This window comes from Anomaloglossus baeobatrachus, chromosome 7 (assembly GCF_048569485.1).
Source record: "Anomaloglossus baeobatrachus isolate aAnoBae1 chromosome 7, aAnoBae1.hap1, whole genome shotgun sequence".
Taxonomy (NCBI): domain Eukaryota; kingdom Metazoa; phylum Chordata; class Amphibia; order Anura; family Aromobatidae; genus Anomaloglossus; species Anomaloglossus baeobatrachus.
Window position 1 is genome coordinate 162,430,330 of NC_134359.1, and position 23,120 is coordinate 162,453,449.

At 45.4% G+C, this 23,120-nt stretch overlaps 1 protein-coding gene across 5 annotated transcripts in view; it reads left to right on the forward strand.

Moving 5' to 3' along the window:
* Positions 1-23,120, forward strand: part of TRPM2 (transient receptor potential cation channel subfamily M member 2) — a 2,537,250-nt gene that overhangs the window by 968,563 nt on the left and 1,545,567 nt on the right. For all 5 annotated transcript variants that reach the window (XM_075317785.1, XM_075317788.1, XM_075317787.1 and 2 more), the window contains 3 exons: positions 612-962; positions 1,143-1,280; positions 18,597-18,726. In XM_075317785.1, coding sequence (XP_075173900.1) covers positions 612-962; positions 1,143-1,280; positions 18,597-18,726 — 619 coding nt within the window. The remainder of the gene's footprint in view (positions 1-611; positions 963-1,142; positions 1,281-18,596; positions 18,727-23,120) is intronic.

Below are 23,120 nucleotides of genomic sequence, written 5' to 3' on the forward strand. Positions count from 1 at the left end.
TGGCATTGTTTAAGTAAAAAGAGGGAGATAAGATTGAGGGTAGTGGCTATAAAGTGAAATTAGCGCCTAGTATGAATAGTGGGAAGTTTCATTTTTCCAGAGTCTGTATCATAAAGTGCCAAACCACCCTGTCAAAAGCTGTCTCAGCTTCTGCACCAAGAAGAGTGACAGGTTTATAGTATGTGCCCAGTGAATATCATGTAACTGACTGTATTATGTCTTCCATCTCTTCGACTTACAAATCCCCCTTAATCCAGCTGTATCAGCTTTGGATGGTATTTTTTTAATTCCAAGTGCCAGTACTTTTGCAAAAATTTTGAGATTATGTTTAATAATGAAATTAATGTATAGCTGGTCAGTTGTTCTGAGTCTTTGCCTTCTTTATGCAATATAGTGATTTAAGCCTCTAAGGCTTGCTCTGGTCATATACTACAATTTAATAGAAACTTGCATGCTTTACAAATAATTAGTTATAAGAATGTTTTGAAATTTCTTGTATAATAGACTTGCTAGGCCATCCTATAATAAGGATAGATGGCAAGGGAATAATTAGTCTGTATGAATGATCATTGATTTTCTTACAGTTGTAACGTATTTACTTTATGTTACAGCCCTCCAATCTTCACCCAGTCATGACAGCTGCGTTGATTGACAATAAACCTGACTTTGTTAAGCTATTTTTGGAGCATGGTGTGCGCCTTGAAGAATATGCTACACAAGAAACTATAATTAATCTGTACAACAACACGGACCCATCATGTTTGTTCCATAGCAAGCTTGCAAAGGTTATAGAGGACGAAAGGTTCCGATTAGAATTCAGAAAGTCATCAAAATTACGTCTGCACCATGTGTCTCAAGTTCTGAGGGAACTCTTGGGTGACTTCACAAAACACCTTTATCCAAAGCCCAAAAGTACAGAACGACCTAGACTGTCTATAGCAGTTCCACACATCAAAATAAATGTAGGTTATTATTATTGTTATTATTAATACTCTGACATAACAGAGTTTTTTTTTATTTCTCTGTTTGTGACTTCTTTTGCCTAAACTTATCCATGGTCATGTTAATCATCATCATCACTCAACTAATCACTGGAACTGAAAACTACTGTATTTTGTAATGTTACCAATATTATCCTTCAGGTTCAGAAAGTCACCCTCCGTTCTTTTCACAAAAGATCTACAGGAAAACCATTATGCACAATGAATCCAGTGAGGGATCTTCTTATATGGGCAATTGTACAGAATCGTAAGGAACTTGCAGAAATCATATGGATCCAAGTGAGTGAAGAGTTGATACTGCAATTATATTGAGTGCATGTTATAATTATGTGTTCTTCTACTTCAATAAGCTTTGAATATACATTTTAATGACCTAAAATACAATGTATGTCCAGTATAGGAGGTTGCAATCATTGTGCACCATAGATATTTGACAAATAAACATGTTATATATTAAAAGTGATACTGTACTGTATTGTTTCATAGTGATGTAAAGGTGTATTACAATCTCCAATATTTATGGAATATTTACAAGATAAACCATACATAGAATGAAGGCATTTGTTCTACCTGTAGAACCCAACTTGAGTTTGTGTAATCCCAGCTCCTTAATTCATTTTTACCATCTAAGTCAATGGAGAGGTGAATATTCCGGAAATGTTCACAATTAATTTCAGGAGAGGAGGTTCACAATGGGTTTCTGAGATCATAAAAACTGATGAAGTAGGAGAAATACCATAAAATAATATAGGACCACTCACCTATAGATGTCCTGGCTATTTCAGCAGCTTTGCTCCAGTGCTCGACTACAGCATTTCTTGTACTTCAGCAGCACTGCAGCAGTGTGAGATTTATCAGGTAGGTATTTAAAGAGTAAACATTACTTTAATTTTTCTTTGTTTTATATCAATAGTACATGTGAAAATAAGAAACTTTTTGTTATATCTTACCAAAGAAATCCAATTCTTTCTCTTTCTGGGCTGATCGTTCATTTTTGTAATTTTCAATTCCTAGGTAAAATTTTCACATTATTAAATGCAGCTCATAAAGTTCTATGGAGAATTCTAAGTGTCGTGTCAAGAGAGCTTGAGCAGAATGCCTGAGTCTCCTTCTAGCTCCTTTCTCCTCCTCCCTCTCCACTCCACAGAATTAGAAAAGCACCAAAGTCCATCTCTTATAGCAGTAATTGTAAAATGTGTCTTAACTGATGACAGATTTTACCAGTGAATTGACAATGAAGTAACAATCCAGGAGGTGAAATAAGCAAATGTCTCTGATAAGATACAGTTGCAACCAGAAGTTTACATACACTATCTACAAAGACACATATGTATGTTTATCTCACTGTCTGACCTGAAATCAAAATAAACTTTTCCCATTTTTAGGTCAATTATTGTAGGATTACCAAAATTATTTATTTTTTCCAAATGCCAGAATAAGAGAGAGAATGTTTGAAGGCATTTTTATTACTTTTTTGCAAAGTCAAACATTTACATACTCTAAGGCGGGCTTTACACGCTGCGACTTCGCTAGCATCAGCTAGCGATGTCCAGCACGATAGCACACGCCCCCATCGTACATGCGATATATGGTGTTTGCTGCCGTAGCGAACATTATTGCTACGGCAGCTTCACACGCACATACCTGGTCGGCGACGTCACTGTGACTGCCAAACAATCCCTCCTTCAAGGGGGAGGTGCATTCGGCATCACCGCGATGTCACCAAACGGCTGGCCAATAGCAGCGGAGGGGCGGAGATGAGCGGGACATAACATCCCGCCCACCTCCTTCCTTCCGCATAGCTGGTGGACGCAGGTAAGGAGATGTTTGTCGTTCCTGCGGCTTCACACACAGCGATGTGTGGTGTTGCAGGAATGACAAACAACATCGTATCTGCAGCAGGAGTGACATTATGAAAATGAACGACGTGACACAAATCAGCGATTTTTGACACTTTTGCACTCGTTCATCGTCGCACCTAGGCTTCACACATTGCGATGTGTAATGACCCCGACGATATACCAGTAGCGATGTCGCAACGTGTAAAGCCCCCCTAAGAGTACTATATCTATAAACAATATGGGACAGCCAATATGATGATGTCCTGTCTATGGAAGAATCTGATTCTGATTCTGGTTATTGGCAACGTCTGAGTTAATTAGAAACACATCTGTGGATGTATTTTAATGCACACCTGAAACAGACTGCTTCATTGTGTAGCATAATGGTAAAGTCAAGAGAAATCATCCAACATCTGTGACACCCTGGCAAAACCAGGTAGTCACAGATGACTGTACCCCCCACCAAGGGGTACAGGAATCGCCTCCTCCTCGGGAATTAATACCACATCTCACACACAGGGACATCAGCCACAAAGCCTAGTCGCCCCCTGTTACGGGGGGCTGTCTGATAAGAACCGAAAGGAGTATCAGACAGTCAGGGTCCACTGTGCAAAGACTTTGCTGCAGACTATGGCAGAGTGCAATACCTCTGTTAACTCACAGAAGGATATAATAAGTAAGTAAAGCAATTCCTCCCTTACTTGGAGGATGTGTGGAATGATCTCTGTTAATAATCACAGAGACAAAGGCAATGTGTGCGAAATGGCACCTACCTAGGTCCGCTCTTCTAGTGGTGCAAAAGAGACGAACAGCAGCGTAAGCCGCACAAAGCTCCTACCTGCGTTCGCTCCACTAGTGTGCGAGGACATGAACCACTAGATATGGCACCTGCCTAGGTCCGCTCTTCTAGTGGTGCAAAAGAGACGAACAGCAGCGTAAGCCGCACAAAGCTCCTACCTCTGTTCGCTCCCCTAGTGTGCGAGGATACGAACAACTGCCAGACGCAGTATAAGGAATGTTACCCTAGCGGCAATGTCCACCTACGAGTAGAATCACAAGGCCCAGCCAGACCATGTGCCTCAGGCACCTGCCTATGTCCGCTCCCCTAAGAGGTAAGGATACGGACAGCAGCCGAAGCTGTAAGGTATAAGAACGCTACCCTGCCGGTAGCGCTCACCTAGCATAGACAGAGGAATGCCTAGAGGAACGCGCACAGAGCGTCTACTCATATGCATGAACCAAGAGGACTGAGCACCATGCGGCGTGTGTCAGGGTCTTATATAGACTCTGTGCCTCATCCAAGATGGAGGACACCAGAGCCAATCCGCTGCCAGAACGACAGGAGTGACGTCATGCTGGCCTATCACCGAGCGAGACGTCACAAGCACATGACCAGCGACCAATCGGAATAAAAGGTGTCAGAGACATGTGACCTCGTGTCAGCGATGATGTCACCCGCACATGTGCAATGGCTCCAAGATTGGACTTAGTCTCCGGCGCTCGCACATGTGCAGTAGCAAGAAATCTGGACTTAGTCTCCAGCGCTCGCACATGTGCAGTAGCAAGAAATCTGGACTTAGTCTCCAGCGCTCGCACATGTGCAGTAGCAAGAAATCTGGACATAGTCTCCAGTGCTCGCAGCAACCGTAACAGTACCTCCCCCTCAAGGGCCCCCCTCCCGGCGACGCAGGTAATCGGCAACTAAGTCGGGAGCATGGACAGCCTCCTCAGGCTCCCAAGAGCGATGTTCCGGGCCATAGCCCTCCCAATCTATCAAGAAGAACCTGCGCCCTCTAACCATCTTAGAACCAACTATGGCTCGTACCTCATAGCTAGAGCGAGAGGAATCAGAGGCAGGAGAGTGTACTTCACGAGCGTGAGGTAAAATAGCCGGCTTTAGCAGTGAGACATGGAATTTGTCATGAATCCTAAGATGGACAGGTAACTTCAATTGATAGACTACAGGATTTACCTGTCGAAGAACCTCATAAGGACCCAGGAAGCGAGGAGCAAATTTGACAGAGCTCACTCTAAGTCTCACGTGTTTTGCAGAGAGCCACACAAAGTCCCCTGGAGAAAAGACAGGAGCCGGGCGACGAAACCGATCGGACACCGTCTTCATACGGTCCTCAGCTGCTTGGATCGACTCTTGAGTCCGATCCCAAACCTCTCTGGCATTAGTTGCCCAGTCGGCCACAAGAGGAGGAGGTGCAGCAGCGGGAAACGGTACCAGTACCCTAGGGTGTTGCCCATTATTGAGTACGAACGGTGTCTGCCCAGTGGCCTCAGCCAGCGAATTGTTAAGGGCAAATTCTGCCCAGGGTAGGAGGGAGGACCAGTTATCGTGGTTCTCAGCAACAAAGTGTCGAAGGTATATAATCATAGATTGATTGGTACGTTCAACCAAACCATTAGTCTCCGGATGGTATGCCGAAGAGAGATTCAACTCAATTTGCAGAAGGCTACAAAGATCTCGCCAGAAACGGGAAGTAAATTGCGGTCCTCTATCACAAATGATACGATCTGGCATCCCGTGAAGCCTAAAGACATGCTTGAGGAATAGTTTGGCTAGTACCCTGGAAGATGGGATTCTCGATAACGGTACGAGATGAACCATCCGGGAGAAATGGTCCGTAATGACCCACACAAATCTATGTCCCTGTGAACATGGAAGATCACCCACAAAGTCCATGCCTACCACCTCCCATGGTCTATCTGGCACTGGTAAAGGATGCAAGAGCCCAGCCGGTCTCTGCCGTAATGGACGGTTGCGAGCACACGAGTAGCAGGAACCGACATATCTCTTGACGTGGCTGGCTAAGTGTGGCCACCAATACCACCTCTCCAGTAACTCTCGTGTCCGCCTAATACCAAAATGCCCACCCACCTTTGAGGTGTGGGCCCATGACAGTATATCATTCTGTCGATCAGGCGGAACAAAGGTCTTGCCCGGTGGGATTTGGTCTAACGTCACAGGGGAGAGCGTATGAAAAACCCTGGAGGGAAGGATAGGATGAGGTTCGTCAATCTCTTCCTGGGTAGAAAGCATAGAGCGAGACAGGGCGTCTGCCTTGTTATTCTTACTCCCAGACAAATAGTTGATGGAGAAGTGAAAGCGGGAGAAAAACAAGGACCAGCGGGCTTGGCGAGGATTGAGACGCTGAGCGGTTTGTAAGTACGTCAGATTCTTATGGTCTGTATAGACCTGGAAAGGATGTTTCGCTCCTTCCAGCAAGTGACGCCACTCCTCCAAGGCTAATCTCAAGGCGAGCAGTTCCCTATCCCCAATGGTATAGTTTCTCTCTGCCGGTGAAAAGGTTTTAGCAAAGAAGAAACACGGCCTTTTTCTACCAGCACCGTTCTTTTGATACAAGACCGCACCAGCACCCACTGAAGAGGCATCAACCTCTAAGAGGAAGGGCTTACTCTCATCAGGTCTTTGAAGAACCGGAGCAGTTGAAAAGTGTCTTTTTACTGCCTCAAAAGCCTGAGATGTCTCAGTAGACCAGGCTTTGGGATTAGCACCTTTCTTAGTCAAGGCCACCAAAGGGGCCACCAAAGTAGAAAAATGGGGTATGAACTGCCTGTAATAATTTATGAATCCTAAGAAGCGTTGCACCGCCTTCAAGGAATGAGGTTCGGACCATTGCAGGACAGCAGAGAGCTTCGCAGGATCCATAGCCAGACCCTCTTGTGAGATAATGTAACCCAAAAAAGGCAATGAGAACTGCTCGAATACACATTTCTCGAGTTTAGCAAACAATGAGTGCTCCCTTAAATGGGAAAGGACACGAACGACATCCTGACGATGAGTCTCCAGATCAGGAGAAAAAATCAGGATGTCGTCCAGATACACCACTACTGAGGATAACAGTAAATCCCTGAACACATCGTTTACGAAGTCCTGAAATACTGCGGGTGCATTACATAACCCAAAAGGCATGACGAGGTATTCATAGTGACCGTCTCGGGTGTTAAAAGCGGTCTTCCATTCGTCACCCTTTCGAATTCGTACCAAGTTATACGCACCCCGCAGATCCAACTTCGTAAAAACTTGAGCTCCTCTCAGTCTGTCAAAGAGCTCCGAAATTAAAGGTAATGGGTATTTGTTCTTTATTGTGATTGCGTTGAGACCCCTGTAATCTATGCAGGGACGCAAATCACCCTCTTTCTTCCGAACAAAGAAAAACCCAGCTCCTGCGGGAGAGACAGACTTACGAATGAACCCCTTCTCTAAGCTCTCTCTTATATAGGTCGACATGGCCTCCGACTCAGGTATCGACAGGGGGTAAACCCTGCCTTTAGGTGGAACCGAACCTGGGATAAGGTCTATGGCACAGTCATACGGCCTATGGGGTGGAAGAACCTCAGCACCCTGTTTGGAGAACACGTCAGCGAAATCCAAATAGGGTGTAGGTATGGGAGAGAGATCAGTTGATGCAACCGCAACGACCTTAGGTGGTAAGGGAAGACATCGGGACTGACATTTCGAACCCCAACTAATAATGCTGTCAGACTCCCAGTCAATGTGAGGAGCATGAGTCCGAAGCCATGGAAGACCCAGAAGGACGTCGTCTATACCCTCAGGCAAAACAAGAAAAGAAATCTCCTCTATGTGACCCTGAGACAGGGAAAGGCGCAAGGGAACTGTCCTCAATGTAATGGAGTCAGACAACATAGTTCCATTAACAACACGGACAGGAATAGGCGCCTCTAACATGATAGAGGGAATATTGTGTCCCTTTACAAATCCTGAGGACACAAAAATCCCGTCAGCTCCGGAATCCACAAAAGCCATAATAGGCCATGTATTCTCAGATAACGAGAGCTGACCTGGGATACAACACTTAGAGGGTGCAGAAGACGTCTCTAGTAACCCCCCTCTAATGGTTACTAGGCCAGGGAGTTTCCCTGACGACTAGGACACTTGTTGGCATAGTGCCCAGCCTGACGACATACGTAACATATAGGAGGACCAGACTTGCGTAGTCTGGAGAACGTATGACCTAACTCCATAGGAGTGGGAGATGTTTCAGATGCTGAGGAAGATGGTAGTGGACCCTCAACAACTGGAATAGCCCGATGCTTAGGGCGTGAGGAAGAGACCTCGAGTCTACGTTCCTTATGGCGTACATCGATCCTCGTTGCTACTGTGATCAAGTCCTCCAGAGAAGCAGGGACCTCACGAGTAGCAAGGGCATCCTTGACATAGCATGCCAACCCTCTCCAGAAGATAGGAATCAACACCTTCTCTGGCCAATCTAGTTCTGCCACCAGAGTTCTAAAAGCAATGGCATAAGAACTAGTGGATAACGAACCCTGAGATAGATCTAACAGTCTCAGGGCCGCATCATGGGTAACCTGCGGACCCATGAATACCGCCTTAAGAGCATCAAGAAAGTCTTGATGTCTCAGAGTAACCACATCAGAGCGCTCCCATAGGGGAGTCGCCCATTCTAAGGCTTTGTCCTGAAGTAAGGAGATGATAAAGCCTACTCTGGACCTCTCCGTAGAGAAGCGAGAAGAGTTAACCTCTAGGTGTATCTGACACTGACTAATGAAACCACGACATGATCTGGCATCGCCAGAATATCTGTTTGGTAGAGCAAGTCGAGGATCATGTGCAGATGTCACCATGGTCTGAGGTTTATCCTCTATACTCTTGAGCCGTGACTCAAGTACTTGTATGTAACGGTGTAACTGCTGATATTCTGCCATAACTGCCAGACCCTTGGCTCAGTCCTAATGTTACGGGGGGCTGTCTGATAAGAACCGAAAGGAGTATCAGACAGTCAGGGTCCACTGTGCAAAGACTTTGCTGCAGACTATGGCAGAGTGCAATACCTCTGTTAACTCACAGAAGGATATAATAAGTAAGTAAAGCAATTCCTCCCTTACTTGGAGGGTGTGTGGAATGATCTCTGTTAATAATCACAGAGACAAAGGCAATGTGTGCGAAATGGCACCTACCTAGGTCCGCTCTTCTAGTGGTGCAAAAGAGACGAACAGCAGCGTAAGCCGCACAAAGCTCCTACCTGCGTTCGCTCCACTAGTGTGCGAGGACACGAACCACTAGATATGGCACCTGCCTAGGTCCGCTCTTCTAGTGGTGCAAAAGAGACGAACAGCAGCGTAAGCCGCACAAAGCTCCTACCTCTGTTCGCTCCCCTAGTGTGCGAGGATACGAACAACTGCCAGACGCAGTATAAGGAACGTTACCCTAGCGGCAACGTCCACCTACGAGTAGAATCACAAGGCCCAGCCAGACCATGTGCCTCAGGCACCTGCCTATGTCCGCTCCCCTAAGAGGTAAGGATACGGACAGCAGCCGAAGCTGTAAGGTATAAGAACGCTACCCTGCCGGTAGCGCTCACCTAGCATAGACAGAGGAATGCCTAGAGGAACGCGCACAGAGCGTCTACTCATATGCATGAACCAAGAGGACTGAGCACCATGCGGCGTGTGTCAGGGTCTTATATAGACTCTGTGCCTCATCCAAGATGGAGGACACCAGAGCCAATCCGCTGCCAGAACGACAGGAGTGACGTCATGCTGGCCTATCACCGAGCAAGACGTCACAAGCACATGACCAGCGACCAATCGGCATAGAAGGTGTCAGAGACATGTGACCTCGTGTCAGCGATGATGTCACCCGCACATGTGCAATGGCTCCAAGATTGGACTTAGTCTCCGGCGCTCGCACATGTGCAGTAGCAAGAAATCTGGACTTAGTCTCCAGCGCTCGCACATGTGCAGTAGCAAGAAATCTGGACTTAGTCTCCAGCGCTCGCACATGTGCAGTAGCAAGAAATCTGGACTTAGTCTCCAGCGCTCGCACATGTGCAGTAGCAAGAAATCTGGACATAGTCTCCAGTGCTCGCAGCAACCGTAACACCCCCCCTATGACAGCCAGGACACACCAGTGGGCGGGACCAGGCAGATGGGAATGCCCACCTAGGGGTCTAGAAGTGACAAGGGGAGGGAGCAGTTAAGTTCAGTTCAGTATAGTTGAGTTCTGAGCGGAGTGGGGAGTTTAGAGTTGGAGGCGAGCAGACAGAGTCAAACAGTGTGGAGTCTGCAGTGTGGTCAGGGTTGGAGCCCTTGGACCACGGGAGAACCGACTAGGTGGCAGACGGCAGTGTAGGGCCACAGGCGATGGAGATCCGGTCGCAGGAGACCTGAAGTGGAATGGGGCAGGGTTGTACCCCGCCGGTACCGACAACGGGAATCCGGTCCGGAGGCCATGTACAGGCAGGATACCTGGACCCTAGGATGAGGCAAGCTTCAGACCCCTTGTTAATTAACCAGTGGGACAAGGTACCAGGCCTTGTTTCTGAAGAGAGAAGCCCAGATAGAGCAAACCAGCAGCCCAACGAGGGGGATAGGGTGTCCGCCAACAACCCATTAAATCCCACGGGTCAGAGTTTGCGAACAACGGCTCCCTCTGAGTACAAAGTTGCAGGGGAGCGGATTTCTCCCGTTCCAAGCGGGTTTAATCAACACACAGCAAGACACAAGTGCAGGAGCAAGGGTCCCTACCTTTCTAACCCATGTGCGGGACCAGCACACCTCTCCAACGGCAACTGGCACCCGGCCTTGGTTTACAGTACAGATTCTGTGTAGATTATTCCTAATCGTGAGTACACCGGTGTCGTCCAGTCAAACCTGCCGACAGCTCCCCAGCCCTGCTCCCTACCTACACCTGGGCCCCGGGACTACACCTCCCCCTACCCGTGGAGGGGATTCACCTTGCTGCCCAACACCATCGGTCCCGGAAACTGGTCCCAAGAGGCAGCGGCGGTGCCACCACCCCATCACCGCAACCCACGGGTGGCGTCACAGAAAGAAACTAACTCCCCTGTAAATACCCCCCTTTTTCACTGTGCGATGATGGGCGGTGGCACAAGCACCGGGTCCAGGCACCACTCGAGCCCAAGACACGATCCTGGATCCGAGCGCCCTCGAGCAGCCACTTTGTCGCAGCGGAGGCAGCACCCGTCTGTGACACATCTCAGGAAGTGAATTTCCAGATACCTGAAGGTGCCTCTTTCATCTGTACAAACAATTATATGCAAGTATAAACAAGATGGGAATGTTCAGCCATCATACCGCTTAGGAACAAAACGGGTTCTGTATATCAGACATGAATGTGCTTTGGTCAGACATGTGCATATTAACCCAAGGACAAAAGCAAAAGACCTCGTAAATATGCTGGCAGAAGATTATGGCATTATCCACAGTGAAATGTATACTATATCAACATAGGCTGGAAGGCCACTCTGCCAATAAGAAACCATTACTCCAAAAGAAAACCAAGATTGTTTGAAAAATTCACACAGGAACAAAAACCTTCATTTTTGAAGACATGTTCTGTGGTCTGATGAAACTAAAATATAACTGTTTGGCCATAATGACAATTGTTACATCTGGAGGAAAAAGGGACAAGCTTTGAAGCCAAAGAACTAGAGTTGAGCGCGGTTCGCGGTTCGAGGTTCTCCAGTTCGAGGCTCGAGTGATTTTGGGGGCTGTTCTAGATCGAACTAGAACCCGAGCTTTTTGCAAAAGCTCGATAGTTCTAGATACGTTCGAGAACGGTTCTAGCAGCAAAAAGCAGAGCTTTTTACAGCTACAGTGTGCAGGAGCCATCGCTGGCAGCCTGCCACAAGTTGGTAACCAAGATAAACATTGGGTATCCAAGCAAAGCGCATAAGTTAGTAACCCGATGTTTATCCTAGTTACATGCAGGAAGCCCACACTTCCCCGCTCAGCTCGCTCCGCCCCCTCCTGCCCGCGGCATGTACACATACATACACACACACACACACACACTCTGCACACATGGTCCCGCTCGGCTTACCTGCGGTGATGAAGTCCCGCCATCCCGACCTCAGCGCTGTCACTGTCCTCCATGGCCGCCGCTTGTCACATCACCTCTCGCTTCCGACCCGAGACTGACTAGCGGTGACGTCACGGGCCTTTCGCGATACTTGGCTGTGAAGGTCATTGAACTCAGTGACAGGTGCTGTCAGTGTGCTGGAGATCAGCGCAGGTAATGTACCTTGCTGACAGCAGCACTTGTCATCCCCTGCAGTGACCTGGGCTGACCCATTGATGTTAGCTCAGGTCACTGCATTGCTCTCCCAGCCAATGGGGAACATTCTGCTCTTCATTGACTGGGACAGTGTGGATCGTCATGGCAACCCCTTGGATTACACCAGACCTGGATTTGTTTTTCTTTCTAATAAATTGGTTAAAGAGGGAATGTTTTGGGGAGTGTTTTTTCAAATAAAAATGTGTTTGTCGTCTATTTTTTTTTATTACTGACTGGGTTGGTGATGTCGGGTATCTGATAGACGCCTGACCTCACCAACCCCAGGGCTTGATGCCAGGTGACATTACACATCTGGTATTAACCCCATATATTATCCCGTTTGCCACCGCACCAGGGCGCGGGATGAGCTGGGGCGAAGCACCAGGATTGGCGCATCTAATGGATGCGCCACTTCTGGGGCGGCTGCGGCCTGCTATTTTTAGGCCGGGGAGAGTCCAATAACCATGGACCTCCCTAGTCTGAGAATATCAGACCCCAGCTGTCTGCTTTACCTTGGCTGGTGATCCAATTTTGGGGGGACCCCTATGTGTTTTTTTTTTTAATTATTTATTTAATTTAAAATAACAGCGTTGGGTGCCCTCAGTTTTGGATTACCAGCCAAGGTGAGGTTGCCAGCTGTGGTCTGCAGGCTGCAGCCGTCTGCTTTACCCTAGCTGGCTACAAAACTAGGGGGAACCCTACGTCATTTCTTTTTTTCATTTTTTTGGCTAAATACAAAGCTAAGCACCCCTTAGTGCCACATGAAAGGCACCAAAGGGTGCAAAATTACAAAATGCAGGAGAGTGGGACATTATGTGTCTTTCTGCCATTATAATGACAGAAAAGACTGATATGAAGTGCACAAGCACAAGAAAATCACCAGAGCGCTCTACGCTGTGAAAAGCAGTAGAAAATGGCACTGGAGTGGAGTGTGACCGCCTCATGTAGGATGAAGCTATGGATCCTGGGTAAATTTATGCATTTACCCTCCTTCAGTTTTTTTGCAGTACACAAAAAAAACGGAAGGCACACGGATGACAAAGAGATGACATGCGGACCGTCTACGGAACGGAAACGGATGCCACACGGATGCACCCGTGAAAAAAAACGGACTGTTTTTTGCAGACCGCAAAAATGGATCGGTCGTGTTAATGTAGCCTTATTTTGATCTGCCGTTTATAAACAGCAGGCAGAAATAAGTGAATAACGCCCCCCGGCGTCAGAAAATCTCCGGGGTTTCAGGGCTAGCTGAGACCCTGGAGATCATTATTCAGGAAGGTTTTTCCAGTCCCCGCTCACGTGATCACAGGTATACACCGTACACCGATGATCACGTTACAGTAAATGACAGTGCCGGTAAAAAATTATTTATCTCCCATCTGGCATGAACAAACACTTCTTCTCCACTTCTTCTCCACTTCTTCTCCACCTTTTCTCCACCTTTTCTCCACCTTTTCTCCACCTCTTCTCCACTTCTTCTCCACTTCTTCTCCACTTCTTCTCCACTTCTCCACTTTTTCTCCACTTTTTCTCCGTTCTTTTTCTATGGTCGGTCTACCCATTAGCTCTGCCATGCATAGTGTAGCTCTACACCTACTGCACATGTTACTTTATGATTGGCATCTCTTTCGTACCAGAGCTGTCTAAGCCTACTCTGACCCCATATTTGTCATTACTATATTGTCCTTGTACTGTATTATGACATTTGTATCATGTGTTTCATTTCTTGCTGTGTTGCAATTTTTTTGCTGCATCCCAATTATACCTCTACATTGTTCGAGTTTATGTTATTGTTCTCTCACTCTTATGTGATACTGATTATTGTCATTTTTCAGGATTACATGCAGATAAGTCCAATCTGATGAAGGCTCAGGCCGAAACGTCATTTGTAACTTGTTTTGGACAAAAACATATATGCTTATGAAAAATTTTTTTTCTTAATACGGACCAATAAAGAGTGATTTTGCATTACTATCCGTTGTGACTTACTGACTTAGTCTGGGAGATTTAGAGTGCCGAGGTTACTCACTAATTTTATCTATTATTACCTCTGAGCACCTATATACCAGTGAGCAGAGCTTCCTCTACAGTAGTTCTCCTGATTAGGCATGCCCTTACCTCATGAGCAGGGCATTGCAGCTTTGGTAGCAACCATTACGACATGGACTCTGCTGCTGTGGACCCGGGGAGAGTGAGTGCAGATTCATTGCACCCACACTCCTCACATGAAGGGTCCGCACTCCTAGAAAATGGGGGATACGTTCCCTGAGTGTCTCCCCCCCATATTCTAGACGGTCCAGAGTCGTCGTGGGACCCCTTTATTTTTTTTCTTACAATAAATTGGTGAAAGAGGAAATGTTTTGGGGACTGTTTTTTCAAATAAATTTCTTTTGTTGATTTTTTTTTTTTGTTAGTACTGACAGTTTATGATGTTGGGTATCTAATAGACGCCATGACATCACAAACTGCTGGGCTTGATCTCAGGTGACTTTACAGCTAGTATCAACCCGATTTATTACCCCGTTTGCCACTGCACCAGGGCACGGGATGAGCTGGGGTGAAGCGCCAGGATTGGCGCATCTAGTGGATGCGCCACGTCTGGGGTGCCTGCGGCCTGCTATTTTTAGGCTGTGAAGGCCCAATAACTATGGACCTTCCCACCCTGAGAATACCAGACCACAGCTGTCCGCTTTACCTTGGCTGGTGATCCAATTTGGGGGGGACCCTACTTTTTTTGTGTAATTATTAATATTTATAAAATAATTATAAATAAAGAGCCTGGGGGGACCTCCACATTGGATCCCCAACCACTGTAAAGCTGCCAGCTGTGGTTTTCAGGCTACAGCCGTCTGCTTTACCCTAGCTGGCTATCAAAAATGGGGGGGCCCAACGTCATTTTTTTTTTAACTATTTTTTAAATAGAAAAAATTAATGGGCTTCCCTGTATTTTGATTGCCAACCAAGGTAACGGCAGGCAGATGGGGGTGGCAACCCATAGCTGTCTGCTTTATCTGCACTGAGAATCAAAAATACCGTGGAGCTCTACGTCATTTTTTTTAAAGATTTATTTTTACAGCACTGTGATGTCCAGCAATCAAAATACAGGGAAGCCCATTTTGTTTTTAGTTATTTAAATAAATAATTAAAAAAAATATATATGGGCTCCCGCTGCATTTTTTGTATTGCTAGCTAAGGGTAATCCAAGCAGCTACTGGCTGCTAACCCCCACTGCTTGGTGTTACCTTCACTGGCAATGGAAAATCCAGGGAAGCATTTTTTATTTTTTTTGCCAAAAAACTACAAAAAAAGGACGTGAGCTTCGCCATATTTTTGTATGCTAGCCAGGTATAGCAGGCAGGTGCTGGAAGAGTTGGATAAAGCGCCAGAAGATGGCGCTTCTATGAAAATGCCATTTTCTGAGGTGGCTGCAGACTGCAATTCGCAGCAGTGGGGCCCAGAAAGCTCAGGCCAACCTGTGCTGCGGATTCCAATCCCCAGCTGCCTAGTTGTACCTGGCTGGACACAAAAATGGGGCGAAGCCTACGTCATTTGTTTTCTAATTATTTCTTTAAATTCATGAAATAATAAAAAAAGGGCTTCCCTTTATTTTTGGTTCCCAGCCAGGTACAAATAGGCAACTGGGGGTTGGGGGCAGCCGTACCTGCCTGCTGTACCTGGCTAGCATACAAAAATATGGCGAAGCCCACATAATTTTTTCAGGGGGCAAAGGGGCAAAAAACTTCTGCATACAGTCCTGGATGGAGTATGCTGAGCCTTGTAGTTCTGCAGCTGCTGTCTGTCTGTATGGAGAAGAGCAGACAGCAGCTGCAGAACTACATGGCTCAGCATACTCCATCCAGGACTGTATGCAGAAGTTTTTTGCCCACCAAAAAAATGACGTGGGCTTCGCCATATTTTTGTATGCTAGCCAGGTACAGCAGGCAGACACGGGCTGCCTCCAACCCCCAGTTGCCTATTTGTACCCGGCTGGGAACCAAAAATATAGGGAAGCCCTTTTTTTTTTTTTAATTATTTCACTTATTTCATGAAATAATTAAAAAACAAATGACGTGGGCTTCGCCCCATTTTTGTGTCCAGCCAGGTACAACTAGGCAGCTGGGGATTGGAATCCGCAGCACAGGTTAGCCCGAGGTTTCTGGGCGCCTCTGCTGCGAATTTCAGTCCGCAGCCGTCCCAGAAAATGGCGCTCTCATAGAAGCGCCATCATCTGGCGCTGTATCCAACTCTTCCAACAGCCCTGGAGCCGGGTGGCTTGTTGGGTAATCATGAGTTAATACTGGCTTTGTTTTACTAGCCAGTATTAAGCCAGAGATTCTTAATGTCAGGCACGTTTGACCCGGCCATTAAGAATCTCCAATAAAGGGTTAAAAAAAAGACACCACACAGAGAAAAAATACTTTAATAGAAATAAATACACAGACACATTAGAGACTCCATCTTTATTACCCCCTGTCAGCCCTCCACGATCCTGCTCTTCTGTCTTTCTCGTTCAACAAATGCAGCTCTGCTACATCACTGCTGCATGGGGGAAGACGCTGCTTCCCGTGGAGCATTCACTCCGTGAAAGCTACACGAGAAGCAGCATGCAGCCTTCACTCCGTGAGTGATCAGTGCTGCTAGCGGTAACAGCGGTAACGCTGAGAGACACGTTACCATAGCAACGGTGCTCCCGGAGCCGCAGTTAGCGGTGGCGTCACCGCTAACTGCGTTGCTATGGCAACGGTGATCTCCGTTAATGACCGGCTGTGTCAGCCAGTCCCTAACGGAACGGGGAGTCGACCGTGTGCTAGAGCATATACACAAATGTGCACCGTGTACCGGAGAGATGCACTCGCAGGTCCTACATGACGCGTCATAGTCATGTGACCAGTCTGTAGCCAATGAGATAATAGCCACGTGACTGGTCACATGGCTATTTTGACGTCACGATAGGTCCTGCTTCTCTGCTGGCAGTGCCGGTCACCGGGAGGATTCAGCGATCATCGGATGGAATAGCGGCAGGAGACAGAGTGCAGGAGGGATCGCGGGGACCGGTAAGTGTTATGGCAATGTTTATTTACTGTATGTGTACATTTATAATGCATTTTTATGTGTTTGTGATTGCCTCCCATTATAGCCTATTGGTTCGAGTTCGGTTCGTCGAACGTTCGACGAACCTAACTCGAATGGGAGTTCCGTTCGGCAAACCGCCCTCGAGCCGAACCGCGACCGGTTCGCTCATCTCTACTAAGAACACCATACCAACTATGAAACATGGGGATGGCAGGATCAGGTTGTTTGGTTTTGCTGCAGGAGGCACTGGTGCACTTCACAAAATCACAAAATAAATGTCATTATGAGGAAAGATGATAATGTGGCAATACTGAAACAACATCTCAAAACATCAGCCATGAACTTTAAGCTAGGCTGGAAATGGGTCTTCCAAATGGACAGTGACCCAAAGCATACTGCCCAACTAGTTACAAAGTGGCTTAATAACAAAGTCAATGTTTTGTAGTGGCCATCACACAACCCTGATCTCAGTCCTATTGAAAATTTATGGGCACAGCTGAAAAGGTAGGTGAGAGCAAGGCAACCTACAAACATGGCTCAGTTACATCAGTTCTGTCAGGAGGAATGGGCCCAATTCCTATCAACTATTGAGAAGCGTGTAAAAGGATAGCCAAAATAGTTGACCCAAGTCATACAGTTTAAGGGCAATGGTACCAAATATTAATGAAATGTATGTAAACTTTTGACTTTGGAGAAAGTAATAAAAATGCGTTAAAACATTCTCTCTCACACAATATTTTGACATTTGGCAAATATAAATTTCATAGACATGAAATTGCTGGTATTGAAAGGGAATTTCAAGTCCCAGAGAGATAGGAGACTATGGGAGTACAAACTTATGATGACCTTTGACTCATTCAGAGCAGGAATGAATGTGTCTCATGGATTCATGTCTTTTTACATCAGTTAAGAGATGTACTCCTCTGACCATCCGGATCGCATCACAGCCCTGGACCAGACCCTAATCAGCGGACAATAAAACTTTCACACTGAACTGCAGCAATATTTATGGCCACAACAGTTTGCCCCCCTGCCATAGTGAGAGTTCTGTTTCATATAACCTGTTGTTTTTTTTCTCTTACTGCACTATTCTATGTCCTGTTGTGTATAAATATGTGACTCTTCAGATTTTGTGTTATACCATGCCTGATGAAGAGACCTGAGTAGTCTCGAAAGCTTGCAATTATTACCATCTTTTCAGTTAGCCATTAAAAGGTATCAACCACTGAGGACTTCAGTTCGTTTAAACAATTTTTGGCAAATATAAATAATTTTTGTTTCTAATTGACCTAAATCAGAAAGGTTTGTTCTGACTTAATGTCAGATAGTTAGAAAAACTTGCATATGTGTCTCTTTAGATAGTGTATGTAACTTCTGGTTTCCACTGCATATTACAAAGTTGCCTATTTTTATGTGCAATGTTGATTTATGAAGTTAAACGCCAGTTACTTTAATTCATTCATGCCATGTTTACTACTGGGCCAATGTTTTCTTAACACTTCTTAAATTTATGACACGCTGAAATGAACTTATTAGATTTTTTATAACCTGGCTAAATATTTACATGGATTCCTTTTTTGTTATTTCTAGTGTAACGATTGTGTTGCAGCAGCTTTAGCTTGCAGTAAGATGTTAAAAGAGCTTTCAAAAGAAGAAGAAGATACAGACACTTGTGAAGACATGATGACTTTGGCTGATGATTATGAACAAAAAGCCATTGGTACATTCACATTTTTTACTATGTTTTGATTGATTTAAACAAAAATGTTACTTTATCCTCAAATTTTGCATTTTTAAAAGGGTGACAAGACAACTTGCACGATCTTGATTATTGTGTATTTTCTCCTGAGTACACTAATATCCCAAATGTAGTGGAGAACTACTGTTTGGGCACTTGACAGGGCTTGGAAGGGAAGGAGAGCTATTTGACTTTTGAATCGCAAAAGTTGGTGGAATAGATACTGGGCGCAATGTCGCATTTGCAGAATGCCTGATGTGATTAATTAGTGGAAACCATATATACATCAAAGGAAGGGCTGGGGGTATATATACATCACAATAGAGGCCAGGGGCATACAGTTAGGTCCAGAAATATTTGGACAGTGACACAATTTTCACAAGTTGGGCTCTGCATGCCACCACATTGGATTTGAAATGAAACCTCTACAACAGAATTCAAGTGCAGATTGTAATGTTTAATTTGAAGGTTTGAACAAAAATATCTGATAGAAATTGTAGGAATTGTACACATTTCTTTACAAACACTCCACATTTTAGGAGGTCAAAAATAATTGGACAAATAAACCAAACCCAAACAAAATATTTTTATTTTCAATATTTTGTTGCGAATCCTTTGGAGGCAATCACTGCCTTAAGTCTGGAACCCATGGACATCACCAAACGCTAGGTTTCCTCCTTCTTAATGCTTTGCTAGGCCTTTACAGCCGCAGCCTTCAGGTCTTGCTTGTTTGTGGGTCTTTCCGTCTTAAGTCTGGATTTGAGCAAGTGAAATGCATGCTCTATTGGGTTAAGATCTGGTGATTGACTTGGCCATTGCAGAATGTTCCACTTTTTTGCACTCATGAACTCTTGGGTAGCTTTGGCTGTATGCTTGGGGTCATTGTCCATCTGTACTATGAAGCGCCGTCCGATCAACTTTGCGGCATTTGGCTGAATCTGGGCTGAAAGTATATCCCGGTACACTTCAGAATTCATCCGGCTACTCTTGTCGTGTCTTGCTGTTATGTCATCAATAAACACAAGTGACCCAGTGCCATTGAAAGCCATGCATGCCCATGCCATCACGTTGCCACCACCATGTTTTACAGAGGATGTGGTGTGCCTTGGATCATGTGCCGTTCCCTTTCTTCTCCAAACTTTTTTCTTCCCATCATTCTGGTACAGGTTGATCTTTGTCTCATCTCTCTATAGAATACTTTTCCAGAACTGAGCTGGCTTCATGAGGTGTTTTTCAGCAAATTTAACTCTGGCCTGTCTATTTTTGGAATTGATGAATGGTTTGCATCAAGATGTGAACCCTTTGTATTTACTTTCATGGAGTCTTCTCTTTACTGTTGACTTAGAGACAGATACACCTAATTCACTGAGAGTGTTCTGGACTTCAGTTGATGTTGTGAACGGGTTCTTCTTCACCAAAGAAAGTATGCGGCGATCATCCACCACTGTTGTCATCCGTGGACGCCCAGGCCTTTTTGAGTTCCCAAGCTCACCAGTCAATTCCTTTTTTCTCAGACTGTACCCGACTGTTGATTTTGCTACTCCAAGCATGTCTGCTATCTCTCTGATGGATTTTTTCTTTTTTTTCAGCCTCAGGATGTTCTGCTTCACCTCAACTGAGAGTTCCTTAGACCGCATGTTGTCTGGTCACAGCAACAGCTTCCAAATGCAAAACCACACACCTGTAATCAACCCCAGACCTTTTAACTACTTCATTGATTACAGGTTAACGAGGGAGACGCCTTCAGAGTTAATTGCAGCCCTTAGAGTCCCTTGTCCAATTACTTTTGGTCCCTTGAAAAAGAGGAGGCTATGCATTACAGAGCTATGATTCCTAAACCCTTTCTCCGATTTGGATGTGAAAACTCTCATATTGCAGCTGGGAGTGTGCACTTTCAGCCCATATTATATATATAATTGTATTTCTGAACATGTTTTTGTAAACAGCTAAAATAACAAAACTTGTGTCACTGTCCAAATATTTCTGGACCTAACTGTATATACATCACACTAGGGGTGGGGGTATATATACATCACAGGAGGGGCTAGGTCCATATATACATTACTTGAGAGGCTGGGGGCATATACATCACAGGAGACGCTATACCGCATAAATTACAGGAGATGCTGTGGGTATATATATATATATATATATATATATATATATATACACACACATCATAGGAGGGGCTGGGGGCATATATACATCACAGGTGGGGCCAGGGTTGTAGATACATCACAGGAGGGGCTGGGGGCACATATACATCACAGAAGGGGCTGGGGGCATGTAAATCACAGGAGACGCTAGGACGCATAAATTACAGGAGATGCTGGGGGCATATACACTACTGTTCAAAAGTTTGGGGTCACTTAGATATTTACTTATTTTTGAAAGAAAAGCATATTTTTTTTCAATGAAGCTAACATTAAATTAAACAGAAATACACTCTATACATTGTTAATGTAGTAAATGAGTATTCTAGCTGCAAACATCTGGTTTCTAATGCATTATCTGCATAGCTGTATAGAGGCCTATTTCCAACAACCACCACTCCAGTGTTCTAATAGTACCTTGTGTTTGCTAAATGCATTAGAAGGCTAATGGATGTTTAGAAATCCATTGAAAGCCCTTGTGCAAGTATGTTAGCACAGCTGAAAAACAGTTTTGCTGATTAGAGAAGCTATAAAACTGACCTTCCTTTGAACTAGTTGAGAATCTGGAGCATTATATTTGTTGGTTCCATTAAACTCTCAAAATGGTCAGAAAAAGAGAAATTTCATGTGAAACGCGACACACTATTCTTGTTCTTAGAAATGAAGGATATTCCATGCGAGAAATTGCCAAGAAACTGAAAATTTCCTAAAACGGTGTGTACTACTCCCTTTAGAGGAGAATACAAACAGGCTCTAACCAGAGTAGAAAGAGAAGTGGGAAGCCCCGCTGCACAACTGAGCAACAAGACAAGTACATTAGAGTCTCTAGTTTGAGAAATTGACACCTCAAAGATCCACAACTGGCAGCTTTATTAAATAGTACCCACAAAACGCCAGTGTCAACGTCTACAGTGAAGAGGTGACTCTGGAGTGCTGGCCTTCAGGGCAAAGTGGCAAAGAAAAGCCATATCTGAGACTGGCTAATAAAAGGAAAAGATTAATATGGGCAAAAGAACACAGACATTGGATTGAGGAAGATTGGAAAAAAGTGTTATGGACAGACGAATTGAAGCTTGAGGTGTTTGGATCACACAGAAGAACATTTGTGAGACACAGAACAACTGAAAAGATGCTGGAAGAGTGTCTGACGCCATATGGAAGCTTGGGGTGAAATATCTCCAAATTATCTCAGCAAATTAACAGCTAGAATGCCAAAGGTCTGCAAAGCTGTAATTGCTCCAAAGGAGCATTCTTTAACGAAAGCAAAGTTTGAAGGAGAAAATTATTATTTCAAGTAAATATCAATATTTCTAACCTAGTCAAGTCTTAACTATATTTTCTATTCATTATGCAACTCAGTTGATAAATAAAAGTATGATTTTTCATGGAAAAGACAAAATTGTCTGGGTGACCCCAAACTTTTGAAAAGTAGTATATATATATATATATATATATATATATATATATATAGACACACATCACAGGAGAGGCTGGGGGCATATATACATCACAGGAGGGGCTGGGGTATAGATACATCACAGGAGGGGCTGGGGGCATATATACATCACAGGAGGGACTGGGAACATATATACATTACTGGAGAAGCTGGGGGCATATACATCACAGGAGACATTGGGGGCATATACATCACAAGAGGGACTGGGGCACAGACATCACTGAGGGGGCACAGAGAGTACTGCCGGGCACAGACAGCACTGGGGGCAGCACGGACAGCACTAGAGGGGCACAAACAGGACTGGGGGACATGAACATGACTGAGGGAGCACAGACAGCTCTGGGGTGTGTGTGTCCTACACAGCAGGGAGGCATGCACAGCAGGTAGGCAGAAATCACACAGCATTTGGAGGCATACACAGCACGCAGGCAGGAGTCATGCAGCACTGGGGAGGCAGCAGTCACACAGCACTGGGAAGGAAGGAGTCACACAGCACCAGAAGGCATGCTCAGCAGGGAAGCGGGAGTCACACAGCACTGGGGAGGAAGGAGTCACACAGCATCGGGAGGCATGCACAGCAGGGAGGCATACACAGCAGGGAAGCAGGAGTCACACAGCATTGGGAGGCATGCACAGCAGGGAGGCAGGAGTCACACAACACATACAGCAGGGAGGCCAGTAAGCTTTCTGCTCCTCCTCTTCTTTGGAATGGGAGTGTGCCACCCCCGTGCTAGCAGCCGGTGCTGCTTGGAACCGGATCTACGGTG